Raw genomic sequence first — 25276 nt, 5'->3', positions numbered from 1 at the left:
CTGGGCCAGACTGAACTTCCCCCCTTGATTTTGGCTGCTATTGTGTGAAATTGCGAATTTTGTTAATTATCGTGGTATGAGCAGATTGGCAGCTAATAAAGAATTGTATTCGAAACAAAAAATATGTCACACCATGTCAAAGCGCTATTTAGTTTTTTTTTTTAATAGAACAGGGGGCAAACGGGCAGTAGGCTCACCTGATGTTAAGTGATACCGCCACCCATGGACACTCTCGATGCTACAGGGCTCGCGAGTGAGTTAAAAGAGAAACTACACTAGCTACAGGATTCCATTACTTTATATATTTTATAATTAAATTATTTATTTCCTATCCTTTAAGAAAATAGCGTATTTCTTAAAATGTGTGTCCATGGGCGGCGGTATCATTTAGCATTAAGTGAGCCTGCTCGTTTGCCTCCTATTTAAAAAAAAACTGTCCTTAAAAAAATACTTGCCGGCATAGGACAGGTTGAAAGATTGTTAGTGAACGTATAAAGTTAAAATTTTGAGAAAGTGTTTAAAGATAAAAGGGAAAAGTGTTGGGCGAAGAAAGTGTGGTTTTGTGTAGCTTATATGTATTTGTGGAGCTTTCTAGGACAGTTTACGCACGACTTTATGAAACCAGCTGTCATTGTGCGAAGTGTTTAAAATAAGAGCGTACCACTGATAGGACGGCAACGCACTTGCTTGCCTAGTGTTACAGTTGTTCATGGGTGGTAAACACCCAATTTTGTCTGCCCCTTCATTTCCTTACAGAAACTTAACTCTATTTTCTATACTTACAAAATTATCTAATTAAACCGACATGAAATTGAGCGTAGCTTATAAATTAGTGCTCTTGAAAGTTTGACTAATGGCATGCACTGATACAGAAATAACATTTTGATTTGTTACTTCAAGTTTAAAGTACCTTTATAGCTTACGATTTAAACGTATTTTTTACTACTTACAATTTACTTACATTATACTTATTGTTTATTAATAACTAAAAATTGTTTAATTTTTTGTTGTTTTAAAATAGCCAAAATCTCATCATATTCGCCGAGTATGTACTAACAAAGACAATGTATCAATAATTTGCTTGTTGAGGTGTGACTTGTGAGGTTCATCTTAAAAATCTATTTGATTTATTTCCAATTACGCGTTTGAAATATAGCATAAGTCGAGGATGTTAAGTAAAATGCGGCCTAATGGAGGGCACTGTCCAGGAGATAAACCCTTCAAGATGCAAAACATGGAAGGAAGTTTTTCTTTAATTAACATCTATCTCATGGTACAATTTAAACGTACGATGGGATAGAGTAGCACCAAAAAGTTCACAGAGGTATGCTTATATATGCATTAAGATACCTAGAAAATAAGCAATTTTTCAACCTAACTGTATAAGCCTACACGATCCGATCGTAAAAAATATCGTATCGTATCGTTTATAATAAATGTTGCTCAAAGGTTTGAGATTACATTTATTGGGTGGTCGTAATGCATTTTATTTTTACTCTCACTTGTTAGGTCAAGGATCGGAAGTACTCTGGTTACTGTTTGATAACAATATTTTTAGATACTAGAGATTTATGAGTTGTAATTTAGGGCGTTTTATCTTAAGCTAATCAATTAAACTCTTGTATTTTGTTGGTGAAGGGTTTACAATGTCTTACAACACTTTAATAGCTAATCGGCTTTTCTTGCGTTTATACTGAAGCGTTATATATTACATGCGTCAGCTGAGTGGTCGAGTTTGTACCCCGGCTTTGTACTTATTTTATGTAACAAATTAACTTTGTGTTTTTTTATATATGTATTTAATACATTATTATAATAAAAAAATAATTAATTTTTTGTTTGTGTTTTTTTATTTTTTATTTTATTTTATTTATTGTTTTTATACACAGTTTTATTTAAAAAATGATAAGGAGATTAATAATCAGTAAATTTTGATCATTAAAATAAAGTTTAAAAGTTGGTCCCTGTGGCAATGTAACTTTAACGAGCGACAAAACTACCTCTTTAAGCTCTATGGCCACTGGTAACATCTACCTGGCGCCATTTCCCGGGTACACCTAAACCCAACACCTGTTTTTGTTTGTAATAAATGATATGTCTATGATTATTGTTTAAGGCATAGATTTAGATGAATCAATTGGTTAATTATTGTGTATATTAAAATTGAGGTTTTGTAAACATATTCGTATGTCTGGCTTATACTCATAAATTTGGCATCGTTTTCGTAGTTTTTGTTAATAATTATGTACGAAAATATTTTTCTTTAAAAAATTGACTGGTCAGTTTCATTTATTTAATAATTCCTCAGAATTAATATATATACAAATTAGGAGAACAATTATGCATTTAACTTTTACTTCCTTCAAGATATATGAAAAACGGTTTAGTAGTTTTAGCTATAACGCTGTTAGCCTGAGACCAGAAATATTAGTTTACTATTTTTTTATGGGACAGGAGGAAAACACGTGGGGCTAGCAGGTGTGTTGCCGACCTTTAAGGGAATGGTACGCACTTCACTTCTCTACAGGCTGGTTTTAAAGGCGTCGATATGGAGAAGATGGAATGTGCATCCTTGCTCAACGTCCACATGACAACAGCCTTAGAAGATGCTGAGGGAACCAACATGTCTTAGCAACACCATAGGACAAAGCAGGGTCAACGAATCAAATGGAAGGTATTGGGAAGGTACTTATGTAAATAAAAAAAAATAAACAATCAACTTTAATTTGTACACATTTATTTTATACAAAATATCACAGTTATACAATTATTTACAAACACTACTAGAAACATTTTGTATATTAAGCTCTCCACTACAATTTTTAACTGACAAAAGCTAGTCTTAACGTTTATGCGGAGAGCGTCAGACATTTGCATTAGCTCGATATTCAGTCTTTAAAAAAATGCATTTATTTAGGCAGTGATTTAATAAGCTTTCGTTGTACATGTAAACTAAGATTAAATTAACAAAACCCTAATTAAGATTAACAATAAATTAATTTAAACATCATTTTAAGACACCAAAAATTTATACAAAAATTAAAAAGAAAGCTTACATTGGAAAGTTGACTCATGCCTTCTCGGTTCTCCACAAAATAAAAAGAAAATAATTTCACGTTTTATGCAATAGATATCGTCTTCTTCTGGCCCATGGTTACAATACTATATTGTTTAGGAACAAAACGACAGAAGGGAGAAAGGTGTTGAAGTAGTATTCATCTACGGCGATGCATCTCAGAGCAAAATATCGCTCGCTAGTCGAATCTCAAAACACTCGTATATCGAGGTATCACTGTGTTAAGCCTGATATAACCAAGATTTAGATACAGAAATCCCTAATTATTTTATTTATACAAATATAAAATGAAAAACAATTAAAATGCTAGTTACCTGATAAATACCTATATAAATCTATGATTTTTAAATGGAACTGTTATTTTTGAGGAACAAACGTCATTCTGATTTACAATGCTACATAACTTGTTTTCTAATACATTAGCAAATAAATCGTTTCAAAGGCTAAGATTCAGAGTCTAAGTAAGACGTTTGTTACTTTAGTCCATGTTATGATAGACAATTGTGGCACAAAAGTTTTATTTCTGTTTTAAACAAAGGAGGCACATATAAGGGTCGCCTCTTGTTAAGCGATACCGCCGCCCATGGTCACTCACAATGTTAGAAGGTTCGCAAGTAGTTTTAAAAAAAATATGGCAATTTAGCATAAATACAAAAATAAAATTTCTAAGGCGTTAGTAATACATAGTAGTAAGTAGTTAATAGTTGGACGTAAAATAAAAATAGACGCGTTCACATTTATATATGAATCTATTTTACTATGGTTAAACATATTTTGTCTCTATAACTCTCCATGGTGTGAGGCGGTAGGGTGACAGCTACATCGACCTTTGACAGCGAGGGCGATGACGTCACCAATTCCGCCAGTTGTGACGAACACTCGCTGGATCGTGACGTCATTGTTCGAGCTATAAACATATTGAATATAAAGAATGTTCCTATATAAAAAAATATATTTACGTGAAATCATCTTTTCATCATCAAAAAATTATCTTTTGGCACTGTCGTCTTTGTTTAAAAGTGGTGGACAGTTCATTGCCAGTTCTTCTCGTCCGTTCTACGCCATTGATTTGAGAACTGGTAGCAAATATAAAAGTGTCCATTGCGTTACCTTAATGAATAAATGATTTGACTTTGTTACAGTTTTTTAAGAACGAGACGAAACAGTCCTAACTACTATTTGATGTTCATATTTACATTAAATTTTGTAATCATTTAACCTCAGTTCAGTTCAGTATAAAACACGAAACAAATGTAAGAAAGTTTAAATATTTTGATTGAATATATATTTAAATATCTTACAGTTGGTATAACAACTGGACGCGGAGTCACCTGAGGGGCTGTAGGGCTTCATCTCGTAGTGGTTACTCGAGTGGTGAGTGCGGTTGCCGAACGGCGACGAGTAACTATGGAAAAACATGTTTTAATATCATGACGTGTTTGTGTACACCCTAGTTGTGTACTGTAACTAGGGGAAAAAACATTGTTGGAAAATTAAAACTTAGTATAAATCTAACGATTACATTTATTCCATCCGTATCGTCCTCTGGTCTTCCACAACACAGCGCTTTCAAAGGCAGCTTCTGATATTTGTGGAACTGTGTAAAGGTATTACCTAACCGATACAACTTACGCCCGAACCCCATATTAATCCACTATCTCAGATTGAAAACAATGACGTTCCGTAAAATTTTACCCTTATGCGCCTAAAGAAGTTTCGTTTCAAAAAAACGATAGTTCAAAGTCATAACATAAAAGACCTATATTCTAAGACGAACCTGTCCCTCATCTGTGGCATGTCATACTGGTTATCGGGTCGTTGCATCCAGTACTCGTTACACGTTCTTGTTAAGTCCGGTCCGGTACTGCTCTTATCCCGGGAGTAGGTTTTGGGTAGTCCTAAGTTAAATTATTATAGCCCATATAATCGATTGCAAAACCTTTTTAATCAATTAATTAATTCGTATATGGTTTTATTGATATTATTGGGTTGGGAAATAATTAATTGTATAAATTAGTAAAGTCTCAGCTCTATTAACAAAGTCTTAATGTTGCACTAAAATACTGATTTTGACGATAACCGTGCCCACACAGAGAGAGAAATAAAAATATATTTTTGTGTCTCTTTTTTTTATATGGACACTCGGTTAAGTATATACGTATTAGTAATAAATTACAGATTATAACGCATTCAATTATGAGTTCTAGAAAAAAAAATATTGTACTGTATATAACTCACCAGCTCTTGCAGCAGTATACCCAGGTCGAGCCCTGTACTTGCACCAGACATACAAAATGACACCTCCAGCACATAACATGGCTATTGTGATTCCGATACCCACGTACATTGTCAAATTGTTTTTGTATAAATCTGAAAGGTTTTTTCTATGTCAAGCATGCGAAAAATAGAGAATGATAACTGATAACAGATAGTGTGCATGGGCTTAACATAAAACATAACAGTTATTACTAACGAAACACACACACAGAAACACACAAATTATAAGTATGGATAATAGGAATATGGTACATTTTAAGCGTTCTGTGTGAGCGTTTTGCTTGTTGCCTGGCTCAGTATTGCTGGTCATTCTGCTAGAGATGTGCTATTTTAAAAGAGTATGGAGTGGCTTGATCATTATTTTCTATATGAAACTGCCTTTTGGAACGCTATGCAATTTTAATATTTTTAACTTGTAATGTATTTAAAATAAGCCTATGAATTAAATGATTTGACTTTGATTTATGTCGTTTATATGGCAACATTTGAGTAGGCTCTAATCATAAAACTGTTAACTGTCAACTTGACCAAAGCTTTAAAAATATTGAACTAAGTTTTCAGTCTGCAATACTTGCGTAAACAAAAAAAATGTTTTCAATATTTTATTTACAAATATATTATATTTTATATTGTATATCATTAAATCTATAAAAGGTTAAAACTCTGAAAGTACAATTAAATTCACAATGTCTAGAAAATTATACTCAAAAAGCACATTGCATTCTTATAAAGAAACCAAGATCTGTATTTTAATTAAAACAGCGTTAATAGACACTTTTTGCAGCAACGCTAATTGGTTATTATTCTGAGAAGTATACAGAGAGATTCTTTAATTGACGATTCATTATTTTCCCATACAAGAAGAATGCGTATAATTCGTATTCACTTATGTGAATTGATTTAACGATTTTATTCCAGCCCGATCTACCGTGTTTTAGAAAATCGCGTTGTAGGACTATTGTACTTGAATTTTTTTAACACAATTCAAGCAAATGGACTTGGACAAAGCATTATAAATTTCAAAATACAGAAATATATCTTGAAAAACCTCCTCGTTATGAGTATGTTATCTAATCGCGTTCTTTTATATTACGATTTAATATATAGAGATAATTTGTGATACAAGAAAGAGAAGATAGAAGCGATAGAAGCTATCGAGATATATAAGAGATCAAGATTCTGTTATCTCTTTTAATCCTTTAGAGATATTTTACCTTTGAAAACTTATTAAATATTGGCATTATTATGTTATAAGCATTATGTTTGTGCTTTCCACTATTATCGAAGCCACACAATGATTATAAATTGTTTCTTTCTTCTTTTCAGTTATTTGTTGTGTGGCCTTGATGGCAAAATAAATAGATTACTGAGGAAAGTAGAAGAATATATTCCCGATATACAATCGTGTAGATCGACGTGTGATGCCGTAGCATCAGAAATTCCAGGTTTTAGTGAGGTTCATCTGGCATACTTAGGAAAATCTACAAGAGATTGTAAACTGAGAAACCCAAGGAGAAGTTAGCTAGTTTTGAATCAAAACTTAAAACCTATTTCCATCTGAAAGCGCTCTTTTTGATATCGGTAGAACGGTGGAAAGCAAGATGAAGTTAACAAGGAATTTTGCCCACTAACATACCAAGGATAAAAAAAGAATACTCACGCATACCAGAAGAACACAGGCCGTCAACACATGCGGCGTGTTGCATTGTGGAGCCAGTTAAACAAGACCCTGAACATTGCCGACGTCTGACTCTGACGCAGTCCTCACTGCATGTAGACCATGCACTCCAGGGATACCAGGAACCTAGATAACATTGTTCAGAGTTTCTAGGTTATTTCTAATCTAGAATTAGCGTTACTACCAAATCCATGGCTCTTATAAATACTTTTTTGTGTCTTTATCAGTATTTTTATTTCGTAATCCTTCAGCTAACATAAATTATATATAACAAAATACTAAAGATGTAAACAAAGATGGAGTACATTTTAATAAAAAGGTTCGAATCAAGAACAGAATACTGTTTAATCTATTAACAATGATAAAATATGTATTACCTAATCGGCTGTAATTGTGATGGTGTGAAAGTCAGAGTATGTGCGTGAAGGTGTGTATGTGGGGTCTGTTCATTCTGGTGATTTAGCGCTATGGATATTCTTAATAGTTCTGCAACGCTCGAATGGTTCGTGCGACTGCCCACGGCTGCAAAACGTTAGTACACTAATGTACCTCGGCGTACTTATAGACCATAATCTTAGCTATAATGGTCACATTGAATTGCTTTCGGGACGCTTGCGTAAGCTAATGTATGTATTCAGGAGCCTGCGTGGGGTTGCTGACACTACTACAATTAGAATGGTGTACGAGTCGCTTTGTCAATCCCTGCTAATTCACTGTGTCTGGGTCTGGGGAGGCACCTATAAAACCTCTCTCCTGAAACTTGAGCGAGCCCAACGTGCAGTTCTTAAAACCTCATTGTCTCTCCCCTTCCGATTCCCTACTGATGAACTTTATAAAACCTGTTCTGTACTTACAGTTCGTCAACTTTTTATCTTATACACTATTCTGAAACAACATTCGCTCTTATTCTTTGATACCGCTATATTGGACAAACGTCGCAAATATAACGTTTGTACAACCCCATCTTTTTCTAATTTTTCTCAACGATCGTTCTCTTTTCTTGGCTGTTACTTATATAACAAACTCAACAAAACTCTGAATATATATGCTAAAACAAAAAAATGTGTAAAGAAAACAATTCATAAATTTTTAAGTACTTTGAGCTATGATGAAACTGAAATTCTACTAGAAGTAATAAAATAATAATTTTCACGTAATATGTTCTTGTCATGTCAAACACCCTTTAACACTCACTAACTAACACACGCATGCGTACCCTTCCCCACTATCACACACACTCACATACACAATCCCTTACAAACTACCTTTTTGTTATGTATATGCTATGGAATGGAAGCCTGGTTATCCATATTACAGGTTCTTACCTAGTTTGGAAACCAGTCTCCCAATACTGTTACTATATTAAGAATTATTATTGTTTAATGTTTAAGGGAGAAAAATAAATAAATTATTATTATTATTATTATTCTTTTAAGCATATTCCACAATAGTTATGATTGGATCAATTTTATCAAGCTATTATAATATATTTGTTTCTTATTTTTAATAAAAAACAAATGTAATTTATTCCAGAATTGTGAGAGGTATCATTTGAACTACATTTTTAAACAAGTGAATCCTGTTATTCCAAATTCAAATTACTTACCATTCTGGCACTTCAGACAGTCGTCATCACTCTGCGAGGACTGTCCCCTACAGGGCGCTCCCCCATTAACCGGGGCAGGTTCAGAGCACGTCCTCGTTCTTCGTCTTCCACTGCTCTGGGATCCGCATCGACACGGGACCCAAGGTGACCACTCTGACCAGCCTCCGTTCACTACAAAATGTTTCTTACTTTATCTATAGAGAAAGTCTACGCTGCAATAGCACATTCATGAATTTTAGGTAACTTAAACCGTTTCGCCTCACTCGATGTCGCATTTTTTTTTAAAAACAGATAAACATTCAATACATTGTTGTCAACCTATATACCTAGTTTCAATTAGACGCCTGTTTCCAAAATGTGGGTAGGTATAGATATGATAAAAATGAAATGTATTTGTTAATTTTAGTAGTAATAATGATTGCAGGGCGGCATTGGCCCAGTGGGTTTAGCGTTCGTCTCTCATCCCTGATGTCGTAGGTCCAATCCTCGGCTGTGCACCAATGGGCTTTCATTCTATGCTAATTTAATATTCGCTCCAACAGTGAAGGTAAAATTGCTTGCCTTAGACCCAAAAACTCGACCGTGTGTGGCACAGGAGGCTGATCTACTTAGATTTACAAAGAAGAAACAACATGAAATCTGAGGTCCAGTCCTAAAAAGGTTGTAGTGCCAAGCGAATTTTAAATTCAGCTAGCTCAGTATACTTGAGAAGCTTTTAAGTCAACAATAAAAGGTCTAACAGATAATCTGGATATTTCATAGAATCTATAACATCAAACAATGCTTTGCTTATTAAAAACGATCCAAGCATTGCAAAAACATTGTGACAAAAGACGTCAGACAATGGCCTATAGACCATCGGTGTTATTGTGAAAACTTGTACAGACAAAACAGACACTACAATTCTTGCTACTAAATAGTTATAGAAAGAACAGAAGGATTACAGCACAAACGTTGATGACCTGTCATCGATATCCTGAAAAACTTTGTATAATGCAAAACTTTATTTGAAATTAAGAATTTTACTTATTAAGCTATAAAACCGCCGGCAACTCAATCTTACAGCAGAAAATATTTTAAAATAAATTTGCTGCCCAAATCACTCGAACCTAATATACTGTTTTGCTGATAATTCTTTTCATTTTTAACAAGAAGGTTTGGTATTTTTAATGTATGCTTATTTTATCTTGTTTATATTTTCATTATCTTTTTTTTAATATATAACTTTAGTTTTTATTATGTTATATAACTAATTTACTTATTCTTGATTGAGGTAAGATGTTTTTATGAATAATTATACCCTTCAAATGACGACCACATATAAAACAATAAATTTCAAAACACATAATGAAAAACGGAAATAAATTTAATAAACCTTTGCCCTGGGGAGTGGGACCCACGTTGCTGGTCTATAGCATCCCTTAGCGCAGCTGTTAGAGATCCTATTGATAGGAACACACTAGTAAGTACTTACCATAAACGGACAAGACAGCCGTGTCTGACTCTCTTCTACCAGCGATGTTCTCTGCTATACACGTGTAGTTAGCCATGTCCTATAAAAAAGAATCATTTTGAGTGTGAAAATATATTTTATGATTATGATAAAAAGACATACTTTATATTGCTTTATGTCAACGTCCAACGAAGCAAGTTTATATCGTATCGTCAAAAACATATTGTTTTAGAAATTTCATAAAAAATTGAGTTAAAGATATATTAGCGGTATCAGCATCCTCCGTATGATCACGGACCGAGTCGATTGCCCATACCACAATCACTATTCCGCCATTTCATGGGGAATCCGGTTATGAATATAATGTAAACCTACTACCACTTAGACTTCAGTGATTAAGTTGCAATTAATATACTTATGGAACCTTGTTTTCCGAAATAAACAATTTTTATTTTTTCTTTATTTTATTTATATTAAGTACTTTTTAAACTGATTAAACTGTTTTTTATAAACGTTAAACAGTTAGTCTTATAATGCCAACGAAGAGCGATTCGAATCGTTGGCGTAGAGATGTGAGATCTTCCAGCATCAACTACCGCATTTACCACTGAGAGTGTTTACATGTTGTTCGGGTTAATACCAGCTGCAGCTGAATCATCGTCGGACTCCGAGATAGAATATTAAATTCCACCGGAAGACTTTACGAAGAGAGCGGTTTTGCCACTCAGCATGAAACCACCTGTCAAATTAAGTATACAAATTCAACTAAGGGCCCTTCAAGAGAGCGTACAAAAAATCCCGGCCACTTGTTTGCCTGCTGCCAATGTAACTGTCCATGGGCTATGGGTCTCTCTTAACATCAACATCAGATGAACCTCCTACCTTGCCCCTGTTATATAAAACAAAAAGTGTACCTTTTGATTACTAGGAAACCTACCTGTAATTTAACTTTCGGAAGAACCAACATCTCATCAGTGGCGTCCACCGGAACGCCGTTCCTCAACCATTTGATGGTAGCTGGTGGTGCAGCGGGCGGTGGGCTGCAGCGGAAGGTGGCCTGTTTTCCAGCCTCCACAGTGACGGATTGGGGGTATTGGACGAACTGCTTCTTAATATCTGGCGACAATATTGTTTATATTAAACAAATCTTATACATAATCCTAAGAGTTAATTGTGTTTGTAAATGGCTTTTTAAACTATTTACGTCTGGTTATTTTAAAGGTACAAAATTCGTGTTGCAACTCTGCAACTGCAAACTCTAGAAGAAACGCTTTGAGACGATAGAGACCCAACCCTTTTATCGATAAAGCATCATCAGACCATCCCAAAGCCACGTCATCGACAGTGAACATTCATCACACAAAGTGCTCGACTTAACGAGCGGAAATCATGTTTCCTTCATTTAATGGTTCCGTTCCATTCAACCCCAAGGGTGGGCGTCTTAACTGCCGAAAAATTTTAAAACTGCTTGCAATTATCGGCGTGTTTTGTTTTAGTCTTTTACTGTTTAAATTTCGAATTTAAAGCTATACCTAGTCATAATACATGATTAGAAATATTGAAAGACCTATTGAAGAAGAATACCCTAAGAAATATTGAAGATTTGTGGTTAACTAACACACATAATTGTTGAAATAACTACAGCGTAATGCATACCAAATAATATTATTTATTTAAAGTAAAACAAATAATAAAAATGGATGCAATTAAAAGAGGAAAAGTATCATCACCTTAATATCACCAGTTTTCTGTTCTATATACATTAGATTCGAAAAAATGTAATCTACAGTGTAACAATTATTTATTTAGAAAACCTCACAGCTTACCAAATAAGTATTAAATCGAAAAGACTTAAGAAGGGACTTAACAATAATATGAAAAAGAGAATTCGTGTCGATTGTGTATTTGTATGAAATGTTTTGAAATCGGTTAGTGGCATGGCATTGTTTCAAGGATATCTTTTTTTAAAGAAGAAATTTTAAAAAAATAACAAAATTACTAGTGGCGGTAGTAAATACTCTATCCTCAAAAAAAATGTATTGTTAAACATAAAATACAACTCTCAGCATGACTCTGATGTTGATACATTATAATATTATCGTGTCATCACAAAACTTGTTGAACCAGTCGCCGTTACCCCAAGTTTTAACGACTTTTCGATAAAAGGACTGCATTTAGGGCACTTATCAAGTACTGAGCAGTCCAGACCTCCATTAGCTGGCACACAATACAACATACGTGTATAATCCTATATATGCCGGTATACGTTAACTCCATCTGGAGGGAGAGAACATTGTACGTATATTTTAACAAAGTATAATCTGTTGAAGAATCATTTTTTATTACCAATTAGTTTCCAGGGATTGTGATTATTAGTTACATATGTTGGTATGTATTTTTATAATTAATTGCAATGATTGTCTTTCTGGGTTAATTTTTGGCAGTAATAATGCATTTATTTGCTTAAAGATTTAAGTTAGCGCCTGGTAGATAGTACCGGTGCCACCTGCTAGCCTAATGCTCTTTGCTCAACGAATAAATATCGCATTACTGAGGCGACTGTCAAGGTACATTATCAGAGGGACCAACATTTTTTAATTTGAATTAATTTTCTATTTATCAATTTTTATATCTACCTTTATTTACCTAACTTTAAATAATATCAAAAACTAAAATAAATACAAATTATTCCATTTTTAATCTATCACCCAGTGTGAATCGAGAGCGTCTCACTAGCATAAAAGTAATAGAATATCATGTAAATTTTAAACATAACATGCGCATTAAATGTGTACATAGACGAGAATATTCCCATATAAAGCAAAAAGTGGAGACAATTAAGGCATTGTCTAGAAATAACGCCCCCTTACAATGAATTATTTAAGGGCTCGAACTGGTCTGGCAACTTTTCTTAAGACCGAGGGTTCTATCTTTAAATGCGAGTTTAAGAGGGAACAGTCGAGTATAAATTTACAAATCAATTAAATCGTAGTATATTATTGGTATTAGTGGCTTCAGCGTGTAACAACTGCGACTGTTATCCCATAGGTCGTAGGTTCCAAACCCGGCTGTGCACGAATGGACTTTCTTTCTATGTGCGCATTTAACTTTGATAGAAACAGATGTGGAAATCTGAGACCCAGATTTAAAAAGGTTGTAGAACCACAGATTTTTTATATTTCTTTATTTATCTACACAACTCTACAATAAGAAACAACTACATCGTGTGAAACTTATAATAAAACAAATCGTTAAAAATGTTGTTAAGTATATAAGTATTATAATAATATACACAAGTTATGAAGATGTAGACATTTTCCACCTTAACAAAGAGGATGTGAGAAAATACATACTTTGAAGAAGCGGAAGACTTTATTTAGCAGTTGAGATAGTTTAGTTTTTTTGAGTTTAATGGAACTTTTTCATTGTCCGTTGTTAAGTGAGCTGTCAAAAGTTCTATTATTTGTTAGTGCCTTTAATTTATTTTTTATTACGTAATTTTGTTTTTTTTTCTAATTAATTTCGTTTTGGTTTTTCGTCTGTAAGTTTTATTTATTTATGGTGCACTCTTGTCCATTTAGGGTCGCCTGTTTTTATAAATATGTAAATAAATAAATATTGTAGGTACAATAAGTATTTGACAGTTACTAAGACGTTCAAATTGGTCACCAATAAACTTAAGATTTGACATAATCGTCTCATAAAATAAAAGTTTTTAAATAATGATTTTTGACATCACTTATGTGCTACCGTTTTATACATATATAATTTTTAATTGAATTCTGATTGACGACTGGATAAATGTAACTTAATCCAACCAGCTGCACTCACAATGCGTGTTAAAGATAGCAATCTTTTAAAATTTGAAACTCGAGACACAATAGCTTTTGATGCGGCACTCAATTATGAGAGCTACTTATACCTTAACTTTGGCAATGCTTAGAGAAAAAAGATAGATAGATAAGATATTTGATTAGATAGATTATCAGTAGTAAAAATAAGATAAGTAGCTTTAGCATACAATTTAATATATTTTTAACAAGTATATTTCAACTATGCATAGTTTGTATGTCCAGTGCATGTTAATGAGTGTATATTGTATTTATAACATAAGACAAAGGTGGATAGACCAAATAAAGGAACCAGCAGGGGGTACATGACAGAGAGTAGATGACTCAAAAGAATGAGATGATAGAATAAATGTGTTTAAGTGTAAAACTTTCTAAATAAAGCCTTTCATTATAATAATTAAAGTATGTATAGGTCGGAGCAATTGCAAATTAAGTATCCGCTACCATTTTTATTATAATTTAATATAATTATAGTACAATTAGTTCAAAACAGTTATATTGTTTATTTGATGTTATTTTATTATACTCGTAAATAATGGCAGCCGGTAACAGCGCCATTGGTCCGACATAATATATAATGGGAAAGATTTAATTATATTTTATACTTTTTATTGTATAATAGACATTATTTAATAGATTTCAGTGACATGTTTACTGGGTACTCTAAATTTCACAATTTTAACGAGAACAAATTTGTTTATTTTCATCGAAGCGTAATTTTAATTAAATATGTATTTATTGATTAAGTAGCAAATGAATATCAAAAACTTAAAAGCAATCTCATTTTGGGACCTTTTCCAGCCATTCCTATTCATACCAAAATATAATTTTCCACAATTACATAATAAATACTCGTAGTATTCGACATGAGATGACATAAATGCCGCTTTGTTGGCTGTTTAGGTTAAGACTGAATTACATATTACGCATTACAGGATTTAAACGAAGCCTCTTACTAATGTAACGTAAAAATCGTCAAATGTCAATAAAGTATCGGTTCAACATCAACAATAAATTAATATTTATATAATAAAATAAAAAATAAATAAATTATAAGAACTAAGAATCTAATAAACGATTTAACTACGCTAATAAGTAACAATTAAGGTTTAGTTGAGAGTCATAGTAACAGCCTGTCTCAGAGTCTACTTATAAATGTCTTAATAACGGCGTGACCCTAAAAATATAATACCCAATCAAGTAACCAATGTTTTTACGAAGTATAAAGTAACATACCTTTTAACTTTTTACGTATGAGTGTTAAATGTCTTTTCGGCAAACATTTTACATAGTTAAATTATTTAACTCGAAAAAGTGTTCTGTGCTTAAGTCAAAACAATTTTTTTATAGAACAAGGGGCAAACGGGCAGTAGGCTCGTATGATGTTAAGTGATACCGCGTGATCATGGAAATTCGAAATGCTCTTTCGATTTTTTTTGGAAATACTTCAGCGGGCAGCTGGTTCCACATAGAAGAGGTGCGCGGCAAAAAGTGCCTTCAAAAACGCTCAGTTGTGAAACGACGGACGTCGAGGTGATACGGATGGAATTTTCTGCCTCGACGTCCGATGATGAAACTCAGCTGCAGCTGCTACAATGTTCTCCAGTCTTTCTAGAAAAGAATCCATTTTCTTGAGTCGTCTACCAATAGATACTTATTTAACACTAATAATAACCTTCAAGTAATACTTCAAGTATTATTAAACTGTGTTCTCATTTATCTACCATTCTACAAAACGGGGCATACAAAGTAATAATTAGTTGCCAATACACTATTACCAGTACTCATCTGTCTTTTCAGTGTGGGGTAAGGACAACTTGACAGACAGGGACGAATAAGGACTTTAATAAACAATTCTAAATACTCACAAGCATATTCAATGAAAACAGCCTGACTTCGGATCCTGCCCTTGCTATTCCACGCGTAACAATCACAACTGTACTTGCCACCATAATATTCATCTATTTCATTTCTCGTTACATTTAACTCGGCCTCGACAACCCTAACTCCATTCTGAGGGTCTACGTGCTCGAATTGTACAGTTTTTTCTATTCTCACATCATTGCATTTAAAGAATACTTGTAAGGCGTTCGCAGCCCTGCAAACCAGGGTTGCAGGCTTCGTGCGTTGTACGTATGAGTTCTTTGGATCGAGTAAAAAGATCGGTAAGCCATCAACGGTTTCGTCGTTTTCTGGTATTGGAATATAGTCGTCCTCAACAACTTCTTGCTTAAAGTCTGAGAGGTAAGGATCGAAGTTAATAAGACCGTCTGGATGGATGTACTCCGGTCGCGTCTCCTTTTCCGTCGTTTGGTCTGTACCTATAACGATATTCTTTTATAAGTAAAAAGTATTATGCCTTACATAGGTAGAGCTCTTGAAGTATATTTATCAAAGTATAAAATTTATATATGCAGATATAATTAAGGTAAATATTGTGGAGTAAGTATTAGTTACTAATTACCTAAGACATGCATTTGGGCAACACAATGGTTTTAGATATAGTACCATGTTTGAAGCTGGTTTAATTGATACAATTTTCAAAGTAATATGGAAATATTTGGTTAATAATCCTGGTACTGGATAGAACTTTCAAAGCTTCCGAAATAAGCAAACATTGAAACTGTAATTACGTTATAAAACCTAGCGTTCACAATAAAAAATGTCAACCGACGTTCGAGTAAGACTCCTTTATTTGGATCTCGAGGGAAAATCCGAAATCAACTTTCTCATCCTTATTCAGGAAATGCTCACCTCCATTTGTAACTTTTCCATATGAAACACTAATCACAAGAATGATCCTAATCACATATTTTTGACACATCACTATCAACTATAACCACTATCACATTTCACTAAGATTTCGTAACGTAAAAACAATGATAAACCGAGCGACACATCCACCCGCCAACAAGGCCCGAGGCGTACTAAAATTTATTTATCAATTTCATTCATTCGTCATTCTTCATTCTTCTTAGCATGAATGTGTTTTCAAATAACTGTCAGTGTATGGTGTATCTTAAATTTTTGAGCGTTGTAATTAAGCTTTTCGAGATAATTAACGGTTTATCGTCGGCGTGTAAGATTTCTCTTTAATAGCGGAAATTATCAATTTTCTTTCCGTCTTGGGGTGCTTATCGCGAATAAGGTATAATCTTGATATTAAATTGAGACGGATTAACGCAGCCGAGTAATTATGTTGCTAATTATTTTAAAACTTGTAAAATAGTCAAAGCTGTAGCTATAAAAAAAATTATAAAAATTATAATTACCTTTTGAAAAAAATATTATGATTGTTTGTTGTGTCACATGAATAACACATGTATGAATGTTCACCATCTTAATGTTTTTTTGGCTATATACACAGAACTATATTTACAATATTTTTGTACAATAAAAGAGGTTTTTTAGGAATTTTGTAAAAACATATTTTAGTCCGATTGGTTTGTATATTTTATTCATATATTTAGTTTTTTAACATCGAAAAGTAAGATATTTAAATTATTTAGCTTATATTATTTAGCTTAAAGGTTTTCATAAGCCTATAGATTGCCGTATTTATTTATTTTGATGTTAGTAACGCCATCTGTTAGTAAATGTGGCAAACAATGACGTAAACGAATTTTGGATCCCAGCGCCACCCCCGGGTGAATCGCGGAAAACAGCAGACAAGTGTACCCTATTGTTCTCGGAGCGATAAACAACAACATGGGCATAGCGAATATCAGTTACAAGATATACTCCATAGATGGCGCGCAACCAAACTATTCTTCCGCGCAAATTTTGAACTTAAGTTTTATAGCTAGTTGACTATTATGTGCACCGGGTGGCGCTGTAACAAATTATTAATACTTATATAAAGATCATTGAGTCTGCTGTCTTTCGCGCTGCACACGTGGGTGGTCCCGGGAGCCCCGTTACGCCCATGGGCTTGTGTGGGGTGTAAGTTTCGTACCCCGCTCAACGGCGGAGCGGTCGTTGCGGCGGGCCTGGAGCGGCCCTGGGCCTCGTAGGTGCTGTGGAGCGTCTTCGCTCTCGCAGCACCTACTACGCTGTTGTGTGTCGGTGGGGCTGGGAGGCCCCCCACGACGGCAGTAGGGCGCGTACCAGACTCGCGGTCATACCACACCAGGTGAGACCCCCGGTTGACCAGAAGGAAGTCCAGCGAGGGACCTGCGGACGAAGTCCTTTGTGCGCGCCGATTTACCGGCGGGAGAGTCCCAGCCCATTTGTTTAGAATTACTCGACGATACGCGGCAGTGTGGCGCTCTACACCGCCCGCAACATGCCAAATCAGAAATCATCTCATATCTGAGAGCTATTACAATTTCTAAAAATATGTTTATCATTTTTTTTTTGTAAAATAGGACAATCAGGCAGTACGACAAAAATGATCTATTTTTATAACATCTGAAAGTTGTTCTGTCATATTATTATTTCTCACAAATGTTATTCTTTTGGTACAAATAGAATTTTCTAAAAATCTTGCTAAATATAGACTACTCTATTAATACATACAAAAATGTTTGAACAAACATAATTACAATAACACTAAATAACTAACACACAATAAGTAATATCTAATTCGGCTGTGTTGTGTGATGGTGTAATAGTGAGGGTAGGTATTATTGCTTTATAGGTTTAGTGATCAATCAATAGAAATAAAGAACTGTTCAGTGCGCTTTGAAGTCGGTTCAATATTTTAAGGAATTTATAATGGCTGACTTTGGGCTGATTAATTCATTTTAAAAGAGTTTTTATAACACATAATCTAAAAAGCGTTAATCAGCGTTATATTAATATGAAATTTGAATTCCTAAATTTATACAGCTGAGTGTACCAATTTCTTTGAAATTAAACGATTTATTATCATTATTCTTAATCGTTCATCAATTAGGCAACACATTCGACTTAAAGGGTCTAATGACGGCTTCCTCATGATGCCTTTCAACGTTGAATATATTAAATGCTGACATAGAAACAAACATTCATTTTGTACAGACTAAAAATTCGAATTTCAAATTCGGAACAAATTCAGAAGACCGTTCCCGCCAACATTGAATATTGATTGTACAAAAGGCGAACCGCAGCGTATTTTCTATTCTCAAAATTATTTCAAAGCCAACGATTCCTTTTGAAGCGTAAAAATATGTAAGTAGCAGAAACGGTCACATTTGAAAATTATTATCTATCCCTTTCCTTTATACGTGAAATAGTGATGCCATCTCTCTCTCTCGAGCGGAAATTCAAATTTAGCGGGTTCGCTCGCCTTTCCGCCGATTTTGAATAATGAACCTCCAAAGGTTGTGCAATCAATTGATATTTGAGTGAGAAAATCGGTGTTTTTAGAATAAATATCACTGAATACATTTTCAATCAGCTAAAAATGTTTTCGTGGAATAATTGTGAATGCTTCTTTATAATTTGAATTATGGTAATTGATATAAGAATTGGTAATGGTTTTTAATGATAGTAACATTTCTACGTACTTAAAAAAAAAGATGGTTAAATTTGAATTTTGCGTCCAAAAAAAATCAAAATCAAAATTTATTTATTCAATTTAGATGCGACTTAAGGCATGCTTATGAATGTCAAAAACGTTTACAAAATTCGCGAAAGAGCAAAACTACGCCATTCGTTCGCGAAACTACCAGGAGGTCTTGTTCTGAGAAGAACGGGCAAGAAAGAAACTCAGCAAATTTTATCCTCCTACATACAATAATTCGAAGGAAAATGTCATAAACCACAACGTCATTTAAGTTACATAAGTAAAAAATAAAATAAAAATCTGTTGTGTGATTTACAACATTCACCATTACATTACATTACATCCACAACACTTCCAAGATAACAAAGCAAATTATAACAATATAATTAGAAGTATTGCCAAGGTAACCTTTACACATTAAGGTTTTTTTAATATGTGTTTTGAATCTGTTGAAAAGCAGTTCCAATATTTCACTAGATCCTTGCGGGACTCCCATTTTAATATGTGATCTCGAAGATTTAGTTCCATTTATATCAACTTTATGAGTTCGACAACTTAGGTAAGAGGTTATTAAATTAAGAGCTACATTTTTTATACCGTAGTGGTCAAGTTTGCAAAGCAGAGTCTCATGATGAACACAATCAAACGCCTTGGACAAATCATAAAAAACTCCTAGTACATCTTGAGTTTTCTCCCATGATAATTGATATTCCAAAACAGATAATAATAATAATAAGTCTTTATTCATTTAAGTTGGTACATCTTTCTTTTCATAGTGTAAGATTTGGGAACCCTTTTAAGTAAATATACCTGTGTTAGGGTTCCCAGCTCTTCCATAACAAAGTTAATTACTTAAAATAATTTAACCAGTTCATTTCCTTTTTAATTTTTTACTTGTTAAACCGTTATCATTACACCTGATTGTGTGCATGAGTAAGTGTGTGAGAGAGTGAATGAGTGAGTGAGTAAGTGAGTCAATGAGTAACGTGTATTTAAATCATGGGTCTCAAAAGCAGTTCTAATACTGCATAAGGCGTGATCATAAGCCAGTCTTTTATTCGGGTTTTTAGGTTGTAGGCGGTGAGAGGGTAGATGTTAAGCAGCCTATTTAATTTATTATATATATAGGCTGCTTGCATATTGCGTCTAGCGAAGTCGGTCCTTACGGTCTGACCGACTACAACATCCCTATTTCTTTTTAAGATCAGCCTATTCTCAAACGGGAGCGCTCTGTGGGTTTTTAAAATTAGATTCAGGACAAACAGCTTCCTAACGGAAAGTAATTTGCTAAGATGATAGAGCTCTTCCGATGGGAATCTGTATGGCCGGGACAGCATCACTTTTAAAAGAGCCCTATGTCCCCGTTACAATTCCAAAAATTTTGTTTTATTGGCCGCACCCCATATGTTTATGCAATATGTTAATACGGTCTGCACGAGTGCTGTGTAAATTTTTGCAAGTACGTATAGCACATCATTAATCCTTCGAGCCTTTTCTGCAGCACTGGTGGAACTGGTACTCGTAAATAGAGCGATATTCCAATTTTTTCATTTTATAGAGTGACGCAAAGAAAAAAAACGGGAAAATTAAATGAATCATGGTATTTAAGGTCAAAGTAGCCAGTACGACAACAACTTCAAATTCATATGTAAGGACCATATAGTACATAAACACTTGATAACGAATAGATAATGTTCTTCACTTTGGGGATCTTAACTAAATCCGTATTCGTATAAAATGCTGGACGGTACACTTCAGTTAGTTGAATCCTCTCCATTCAATCAGCGGTTTTAGATGACACGATACGACATTATGAAAGACAATTTTATGGTGCAAGAACTACATATTTAATTATGGTCTCTTTGTTATTATTGGATAGATATAGTAATTAATAAAGTAATAAGTATAATATGTAATCAAGTTTGTATTTTTTTATTTCGTATTACTTTACATGTACAATCGCATCTCCCAAATATATATATATATTTATTTATACAAATATATAATATCTCTCAAATAAATCAAAGCCTGAATTATTTTGTTCACTTAAATTATATTCATAGTTCAATGTCAGTAATTCATCATCAATCAGATTGTATAGTATGATTAGAGTCCTCTTAATAATTCTCAACTGCATGCAAAGTACTTATGATGAATACCAGATTAAAACGAATATTTTAATGCATATAATGCAATAGTATACAGCCAATAGATAAATGGACAATTTATACAAAAAAATTATAATTCGTAGGCCGTCAACGCATTTCTCTTTCTTATTCTTTATTACTCAAGTTGTCATATTATCATACGTTCGTATATATATCATACGTATTGCCTTACATCAGATCAGCCTACTGCCCGTTTGCCTCCTATTCTATACAGAAATAAAAGAGGATCAATAAACATAGGCACTCTATCTAATCTAGTTAAATAGGGTCAGAAATATTTCGATAGGCATTTCGTTCGTTTAAACAAACAAAGTGAGCTTTATATAAATGACTGAAAGTTATCGTACGTGTAAAGGCGCTTCACCAAATGACACTTAACACCCGTGTCACGTACACAAACGAGTGTTGCGGTCCAAATCTTCTTTCCAATTGTTCGAATCTTGGACAATCCACTCGAGTTGCTTAGCGATAAACTGCTTACGGTATTACTGCTCAATTAGATGATTAATTCTATTTTCATTATATTTATATAATTGTACGGTTCCTGGGTCATCGGGGTGCTTCAAATAATAGAGGGTTTTAGTTTTACTTTATAATAACCACTTGTAACAACAATAGAATGTAAGCGAAATAATGAAATGTTAATTGCTAGTCAATCTATACATTGCAAGCTACCAAAATTACCATCGAGCTCAAACTAAGTAAACCTGTTCAAAACACAACTTTTCAAATTCCCCATCGATTGACCCATGGAAAAAAATCACCCACGGCCAACGGTAAAACATGGAGTTTCACCATTTTTTTCAAAACTGCAAGTTTTATCGTAAAATTACCTCAGACAAAAATTGTATTTGTAAGAACTTATAATATTACATCTAAGACGAAATTTTGAGTACCACAATGTTATTAAAATGTTGTTTATTTATAATAATCAGGCGGTTTGTCTGGGTATCGCAGACTTAAACTATTCTAAAAATATAGTTGAAAATACATAATAATATGTATAGGCATATCGGCTATAAGAAGCATAACTAATTAAATTTGTTCCCTTAGGAGTAGACTCTTGGTCCATGGGTTTTTAGTGTGCAAGGTCCTGGTAGATAGTACCGGTGACCCCAGAGCTTGTGCTATCTTCCCTCAACGAATAAGTTTCGCAATGCAGCCAGAAAATGCTTCCAGCGGTAAAGGTACTATGTACCAAACTTTTTAAATTTGTTTAAATTTTCGTTTTATTAATTCTTAAATGTTATTACCTTGTAAGTTAAAAATACTGTATATTTATGTGTTGAAATACATTAGTGAGGTATATTTTATCATTTTAATTCCGGTCCAGTTTTGAGTTACTCACTACATTAAATAAGTATAGACAAACCAATATACTCAAACTTTCAATTAATTAAATTAAAAGCCGCAATAATTTTCTCAGTTCCAAATTAATTATTAATTTCACTGAATCTATTTAGCTTAAAACTTATTGTATCATCGCCACTTGACCGCGTATTTCGATCAAAGTTCGCCAACTGCGATCCTTCCCACCGCACACTTGCTATTTTTATATTTTTCTACCGTTATCTGATTATCTGCTATCGAAAATAATTTCATTGTGTCATAAGCCGATTCGTTTTTACGCCTCGACACCTTTGTTTGTTGTATTTTTTTTGTAATTTACTAGATCTTGATTTATCTTTTTTATTTTGCAGCTGTGATATCTATTTTGTTTTATTATCATTGAAATATCTTTGTTTATATTATGTATATTGAAATATGAAATCGTATTAGTAATTATTGTATTAAATAATTATTATATTTAATAAAATAATTACTTAATTTTTAATTTAGCAATTTTATAACTTTTTAGTTTTTATATTTTATTTTATGTTAGAGTCTTTAAACGAACAGTTAATGCAAATTTTTCTAGGTTATAGCTGTAATTAGTTATTTTAATAGCGAAGGTAAGTTTATGACCTTAACTTTTTTACTTTTTCAATGGTTAAAGAAAAAAATAGAACACATAACTGGATCTTCCTAGAGGTGCCCAACTCAAATTCAGTAAAAAATCTTTCAGTTGTAGAACGATAGATGTCGATGTGATACGGGTGGAATTTCTGATTCATCCTCGATGTCCGATTGTTTTACAAAATAAAAAAACACATTTATACCATAAAAAGATTTATTAATTTACGTTTACTTTGACTATCTACAATTAACAATTCAACTGTTAACAGAATGAGTCGTACTGACTAAAATAACGTGCAATAATACGTACACAATGATTTGAGTAGCAGGCAATGAATTTGAATCGCAAGACAATCCGCACGGCAGTGATATGATCGCAAGCTCTATATAATCTGCGAACTCTATACCCTTTAACCAATACGTGACCACTTGTATACACTGCGGGGATTAAACTGTGGAGGAGGCAGAAACTTATTTAAAATATTAAACATTATAAATACTTTGTAAAGTTGTTAACTCTTAGGCCGTGGATTTCAAGTCCACTGCTAATTAAAGATTTAAGTGGCGGCTAGTACCGGTGACCCCAGAGCTGCTAACAGCATTAAATATTAAAAAAAAAATTATATTTATTAATTTTTAAATATTATTACTAAGTTGTAAAATACTTTATGTTTTATGAATACAATAATATACCTACATATACATAAATAAATACTTATGCTCCACTTTAAGTGGAGCACTTATATTGTACAAACTTTAAGTAACTCGCGGCGTTATTTTTCTTGTCATTACAATTTAACACTTTGTAACTCTGACATAGGTAGGACTTTAAAACACATTTTATGTTTAAGATTATTAGCATAGCGTATTTAATCCTTATTTGATTAGTTACGTTATTTCGGCGGTAGGTAAAGTTTGTAGGTGTAACGTGGAGATGACTAGAACCTTACCTATTGTGCACAGGACTTAAAAAAATTGATAAAAACATATTTATTTCACAATACCATATCCATTATTAGAGTAAGATCAAGTTTATTCAGCAGGCTTGTCTCATGTCGGCCACAATCGGCTCAGCGTCCAACGCTCCGGAAAATTGTATTTGACGCCGCCCGCCCACGCTCGCCGCCCGCCCCGCCAAATTAACAGCTTAAGACTAAAGCCCCTGTTATTTGCGATTAATGTTAAGTATGGATTGTGATGCTACGGTTTGCCAGGTGGTTATTTAAGCAGATTATTATTAACCAGGTTTAATCTAAATATACTGTCTTGCACAAATATATTTAACAAATATGTTTTTTATTATCCTCCCGTCTTGCATTGATGTATATGACAATAAGGATGATAGGTCCGAAACGTGAGTGGTTAATGAGTTAATTTCTATTATTTCTATTTTATTTAAAACTTAAATAATAATATTAATAATTTTACCTCATATTGCACAGAAATTTCTTGAAGAAGAAAAATATGATATACAAGTCCTAACATAATTGTTTTATTTGGTTGTATAAGCACCACTAATATAAATAAATAAACTCAAAGATTATTTATTTATATTAGTGGTGCTTATATTATTCTATTTAGGTAGACTATTGATTAAACATGGGTTTCTCAAATCTCTCGAACCCTGACAGAATACTTTTTGTTTCATCTATATGCTATTAAAACCTGTATGTTCAGATTACTTATCGGTTTATAAGTTTTGAAGTATGAACAATAATAATAA

At 33.4% G+C, this 25276-nt stretch overlaps 1 protein-coding gene across 3 annotated transcripts; it reads right to left on the bottom strand.

Annotated features, from left to right (window-relative positions):
- Positions 1-2733: 2733 nt before the first annotated feature.
- Positions 2734-16857, bottom strand: LOC110997902 (netrin receptor unc-5). Of its 3 annotated transcripts, none has more exons than XM_022266269.2 (10): positions 16696-16857; positions 15810-16262; positions 11028-11206; positions 10112-10190; positions 8638-8808; positions 7014-7157; positions 5315-5446; positions 4854-4974; positions 4378-4481; positions 2734-3983 (listed from the first exon to the last, which is right to left on the bottom strand). In XM_022266269.2, exons 1-10 carry the CDS (start codon positions 16763-16765, stop codon positions 3826-3828), a joined length of 1611 nt encoding a protein of 536 aa, XP_022121961.2. In that variant the 5' UTR covers positions 16766-16857; the 3' UTR covers positions 2734-3825. The 3 variants fall into 3 exon arrangements, with proteins under 3 accessions (XP_022121961.2, XP_022121963.2, XP_022121962.2); XM_022266271.2 differs by having other exon boundaries at positions 4408-4481; XM_022266270.2 differs by having other exon boundaries at positions 7020-7157.
- Between the last annotated feature and the right edge of the window lie 8419 nt (positions 16858-25276).

The sequence above is a fragment of the Pieris rapae genome, chromosome 19 (assembly GCF_905147795.1).
Source record: "Pieris rapae chromosome 19, ilPieRapa1.1, whole genome shotgun sequence".
Lineage (NCBI taxonomy): Eukaryota > Metazoa > Arthropoda > Insecta > Lepidoptera > Pieridae > Pieris > Pieris rapae.
This window is presented reverse-complemented; position numbering and strand designations above follow the sequence as displayed.

Bases quoted from the DNA above. Each gene is read 5' to 3' on its own strand.
- LOC110997902 (XM_022266269.2), bottom strand. From the start codon at position 16,765: ATGTGTCAAAAATATGTGATTAGGATCATTCTTGTGATTAGTGTTTCA. The intron at 16,263-16,695 runs GTGAGCATTTCC...ATATCGTTATAG, and splicing joins TGGAAAAGTTACAAATGGAG to GTACAGACCAAACGACGGAA. The intron at 4,975-5,314 runs GTGAGTTATATA...AATTTAACTTAG, and splicing joins GTATACTGCTGCAAGAGCTG to GACTACCCAAAACCTACTCC.